Source organism: Onthophagus taurus, chromosome 3 (assembly GCF_036711975.1).
Source record: "Onthophagus taurus isolate NC chromosome 3, IU_Otau_3.0, whole genome shotgun sequence".
Classification (NCBI taxonomy): domain Eukaryota; kingdom Metazoa; phylum Arthropoda; class Insecta; order Coleoptera; family Scarabaeidae; genus Onthophagus; species Onthophagus taurus.
The window spans coordinates 18,032,205-18,037,652 of NC_091968.1; the positions used below are offsets into that span (position 1 = coordinate 18,032,205).

The window sequence follows — 5,448 nt, forward strand, 5'->3', positions numbered from 1 at the left end:
TAGGGATTTATTTTCGGTATTGCTATGACCGTTGTTGAAGGTTTACCGTTACTCATTATCATTAAACCATTCTTTTGAAGCGTGCATGGATTTGCTGCAGTTATTTTGAACACCTTTTATTGATTCGCCCGTTGAAACCATAGATGTGTCGTCTGCATAGATGCAAAGGTCTCCATGTGGTATAATGCTTGGCATGTCATTTATGTATGTGATAAATAGCAAAGGACCCAATACCGAACCCTGAGGAACACCCACTGAGCCCTCTGCAGCTCTAGATCTTCCTCCATTCACACTACGATTTGTATCCTAGCATTCAAGTATGACTTCAGATTGTCGTTTGCAACACCCCGAATACCGTAGTAATACAGCTTATCTAGGAGTACGGCATGGTTTACACTATCAAACGTTTTTCATAGATCAATTCCTACCAACTCTACAAATTTACTTTTATCTATTGCTTCCAGTATTTTGTTTACGGTATCTTGTTAGATAGCTGTGTCTACAGATTGTTCTTTACGGTAGCCGTGTTGATATTTAGTGAAAAACTTTCGAAATTCTATCTGCTACTACGCATTCGAATACTTTCGAAGTTACTGGAAGAATAGAAATGGGCCTGTAGTAGTCTGGCTTTTCTCCATTCCCTTTTTTGTGGATGGGAATGATTTTTGCTTACTTCAATTCGTTTGGAAATCTATATTTTTTATATGCTTGGTATGCTTTTGCTATTTGATAATTTGCTGAATCAATTGCAGTATGGATTCCGGAAAGATAAAATGACAACCGCGGCGGTTGGAGCACTGGTCGGTCACATACAACGGTGTTTTGAGAATAAATTATTTGCGGAAACCTCTTTTTATGATTTAGCCAAGGCTTTCGACTGCGTCTCTCATGGTCTGCTTTTGCGGAGGTTCCGCAATTACAACATTACAGATGGAGGTATAGATTTGTTGGGCTCTTATTTGAGAAATCGTTTTAGTATGTTTCTTACAACGAACAAATATCTGAAAAGCTGCTTGTTGAGTGTGGAATTCCTCAGGGATCGGCACTCGGACCTTTACTATTCATTATTTTCATTAATGACCTGCCCAAGTGTTTATCACGGAATACGATCATTATATTGTATGCTGATGACACGATTACCATCGATATGCACAAAATACCCGATGATCTTAAAAGACAATCCGAGAGGTGCGTACACTTGTTTTTGACTGGTTTACAGCGAATTCTCGTAGTGTTAATCAGTCGAAAACGCAGACCATACACTTTTCTTTTAATCGAGAACAGCCTAACCATATCGTGACTTCCATAAAATATCTGCGAATTCCGATAGATTCTAAATTAATATGGCAAGGTCACATAGTGGACTTAGTAAAAAATTGAACAGAAGCATATATGCTTTGCGAAATTTGGTAGGCATGGTACCACCTGAGGTGTTAATTAAGACGTATTACTGAAACTTTTATTGTCACATGTCTTATGGTGTTTTGTGTTGGGGATATTCTACGCATGCACACCATATGTTCCATGCTCAAAGAAAATGTGTACGTGTAATGGCTCGTGTAGGGTTCATTGAGTGCTGTAGGACGAAATTCATCCAGTTCGGTATTATGACCTTTCCGTGCGCTTATATTCTCGCATGATTGACGCATGTGAAAGCAAATTTGAATGACTAAAAACAACGATAGTCACCAATATAATACAAGAAATGGAGGTAGCCTTGATGCCCTTTTCAGTCGCACAATGAGGGCGCGAGATGGCTGTAATTTTTTAACGCATTGCCTCCTCATATTCAGAACTTGGACACCAAGTGTGTGTCGTATAACGCGGGTATTGCAGTATTTGGGAGGAAACTGCTTCTGCAACCATGCGATGTACTGGTGCTATATACCACTTTCTATGGATACTATACGATTCCGAAGTTTTGTCCGTATCATATAAGAAGTTTATTACGCCGTAACCGTAACCATAAAAAGAGATCATATTAAAACTAAATCGGACAGATAATTTAAGAGTAGATCCAGATAAAGAGATTACTTGCAAATTGAAACAGCTCGCATAACTTTTCTAAAAATGATATCATTCTTCTGTAACGACAACTTAAATCTACAATTGCGTCAAAGAATGATCAAAGGTTATGTCTGGTAAGAGTTGTTATATGGAACTGAGATCTGGACTTTAAAGCCTGCCCCGATCAATCGTCTGGAAACATTGGAGATGTGGTTGCATAGAAGAATACATCAACGAAGCAATGTTAAATAGAAAATCGTTCGTGAATTATTTAAAACTATTAAGGTAGGAAACATATCATACCTAAGTCATATTCTTAGAGGAGACAGATACAAAATCGTCGTGCGTTTATAATAAAAGGTAAAATCGAGGGTTGCAGTGGAATTGGAAGAAAGCAAATCTCATGGCTAAGAATGATTGGAACCATCAACTATTTAGATTAGCCGAAAGATTGGAACAACTCGCGGATGTGATTGCCAACGTTAGGGGGACCTGATATGGCACCGAAAGAATACGAAGAAGTGTTATACATATTCATGTTCTAGTTTTTTATAAAAACAATCCTTTCCTTTTCCTCTCTTTCTCTTTGTGCATGTTTATTTCTACTGTTGTGCTGGAATATATTGCATGTGTAAATCTGGTTTCCTAGATTGTCATGTTTTGTTATTGATATTTTCTTCTTCTTTCTCGTCCCCAACGTGCTCCTATCTTGCTGTTGAGAAATGGCCTCCGATCCATCTTCTGAAGTTTTCCCTCTCCCCACCAAGACCCTTAACCTGCTGCATAATCTTCCCTCGGCTGGTCGCAATCTGCTTCCTGTGTTTTTCCATGTTATTCTCGGTCTCCTTATGGGTCGCCAGCCCTGCGGTCATTAAGCCTAAGTATAGACTCAATGGCCGCTTTATAAACCCTTGTCTTGGCCGTCCGGCTTACTTCGTCCTTTGCAAACATACTCTGACTCAGGGCATAGTAAGCTTGTTCGTTTGGTGAATTGTCGTCCAAGATTTTGATAGCTGCTGGCCTGAGTGGAGTGAGAAGTTGACTACCACATTCGATGTGGATGTTAACCACCTGTTCCTCTGTCCTCGTCATCAACATAACTCACTCGAGATCAGCATATTGCAATTTCCTCTCCGAATCTGCGATGAGGACTTTCACATAAGTCCTGCCAATTGCAATCTCTGGATGTTGAGATACTCTAAGATCTTTGTAGTATCTCTTGTGGCTCCTTGTAGTAGCTGTATAGTTCCTGGTTATATCTTGTTCTCAATATATTTTTCTCATATATTAGGCTTACAATCCTCCTCAGGATCCTTTTTTTTGAAGTCATCTATGTTGCATTGTAAGCTTTATTGGTCAGCAATATTTTTCTTCGTAGTTCACCAGTGTGGCTGTTATCCCTCGGCAGCTTCATTCCAAGATATACGAATTACCAGACCATCTCTATGTCATCGTACGTATCACCTTGATACGGATGATGACATAGAGATGGTCTTCTACAGTATTGTTCGTATTTAATCCAACACATTTTAAACGTTTATTATTTAAGTTCCATTTGTCTTTGTTGTAGATGACGCTTTTCCATTATCATATAATGAAACCTCAAACGTCACTTATGACGTCTCATTAATTTTCTTTTTTGGCACACCGATTAAAATGAAATTACATAGTGTTTTACATACTAAAATATTCTTACCGGCTATTTATAGGTTAATACGTCCTGTATGGCGCGATTGGATGATTGGATGGTATACTGGAGAAGAAATAAAACATGAAGAAGACGGTGTTTTCATAGATATGGAAACGCCGGAGTTTAAAACACCAGACTATAGAGCTAAGAGAAAGTATTCCAACGTTGAATTGTTAAACTCTCATAAAATAGTTGCTTATGGAGCTCCGGTAAAGTACCACTTGGAGGATATATTACCATATTTGAAGTTATTACCGGTAACGTGTAATGCGCATCATATACAAGGCGAAATCGATATACTTCATTCACTTTACGAAGATATTCAAGAAGAACCACTCGAGGTTTTTATTTTTAGGAATGGTGTAGCCGTTTTCTGGAACTGTAATAACGAAAACATCGACTATGTAATGGCTATATTGTCTGCGTTTCAAACTGTTGGTTATAATATTAAAAACCGTATCATTTCCGACATCACCTACTATAAAGCTTCTAAAACTCAGTAAGATTCTTTTTATGTATATACGAATTAAGTAACTAACTAAATCGTTGTTAGACATAGTTCTGTGGGAACTGACGGAATATTTATAATTCCACATAAAAATAATTTCTACGAAAAGTATGCTATTTCTTGCATGCTTGCGACTTCGCTTAGTTTGACGATATGGCAAAAAATTGTAGAAAACAACTTGGAAATTATCCTAGAAAGAGCTGCTCGTGATATTAATATGGGGTGTACCATATCAGCAACAGAGCGAGACATCGAACAGTTAAATAAGAATTTATCAACTGTTATATACTTCATGGAAATTAACGACCAAGTTTATCAGCCTGCAAATGAAGATGGCAAAAGAAATGTAAACCAATATCATAGGGATCTGTGCATACTAAGTAGTATATCGAGAAGAATAAAAAATCTCGAGAAACACTTATATAATTATAAAGAAATTTGCGGATTAATCGAAGTATTTTACTCGTACAAATCGCACACATATGTGTTAATAATGTACTACATGATTACAATTTCTACTTTACTGTTGAACATACTGAAATATTTTAATAAAATACAAGAAACTGAAGCTGAAAAGTTACAGAAAAAATTAGCACTACAAAATAAGCAAAAATAAATTAGTAATTAATCAACGAAGATTTTTACTTTACTTTAAGAATTAATAGTTATACAGGTTTCCCAAAACTCCCGGTACGGAGCTATAAGTTTTAAACGAGTGAAGAAAAAAATTAAAAATTTGGAGATCACTAAAGAATCATAAAAACTACATTTTTAGATAGTTTAGAACTTCCATACAATGTAGAGTTTTTTTAGGGGATGACCACCCCTACATTTTTAAATAGCAACCCCTATCGAGTTTTACCTTATTTTAAAGGTAATGGAAAAAGAAACAACCCCATAAACTAAAACCCGATATCTTAATTCTTTCAAGAATTATGAGGGGTAGGCACAATTGTCGTTATTGGAATGACGAAAATGCAAGTTTAAGTTATAAGTTATAAGCAAAGCCACGACGTTGTCGGGCAACTCACTGGCGGCTCGTCGCCTTACGGCAGAGACTCGGGCCATATGGACCACATCACGCCACATATAGTATACCACGCCACTGGTTGAGTTTTAGTCGGACAATCGGCCAAACACGTATTGAACGCTGCACCATAGAGAACCTCCCAACAAATTTTACATGGGCCAGCATTCAACCAGTATCGTTACGTTGCGGCACATCGATGTGTTCAATACAAGC

The 5,448-nt window shown here is 37.4% G+C and overlaps 1 protein-coding gene across 1 annotated transcript; it reads left to right on the forward strand.

The window, feature by feature from the left end:
• The first annotated feature begins 3,620 nt into the window (after positions 1-3,620).
• On the forward strand, positions 3,621-4,837 carry LOC111416565 (required for meiotic nuclear division protein 1 homolog). The gene is made up of 2 exons (XM_023048622.2): positions 3,621-4,196; positions 4,251-4,837. The coding sequence occupies exons 1-2, from the start codon at positions 3,664-3,666 to the stop codon at positions 4,819-4,821; spliced, it is 1,104 nt and encodes a 367-aa protein (XP_022904390.2). The 5' UTR covers positions 3,621-3,663; the 3' UTR covers positions 4,822-4,837.
• The last annotated feature ends 611 nt before the right edge of the window (positions 4,838-5,448 follow it).

Coding starts and splice junctions, on each gene's coding strand:
- LOC111416565 (XM_023048622.2), top strand. CDS start 3,664: ATGAAATTACATAGTGTTTTACATACTAAAATATTCTTACCGGCTATT. Junction 4,197..4,250: donor TATAAAGCTTCTAAAACTCA/GTAAGATTCTTT, acceptor AATCGTTGTTAG/ACATAGTTCTGTGGGAACTG.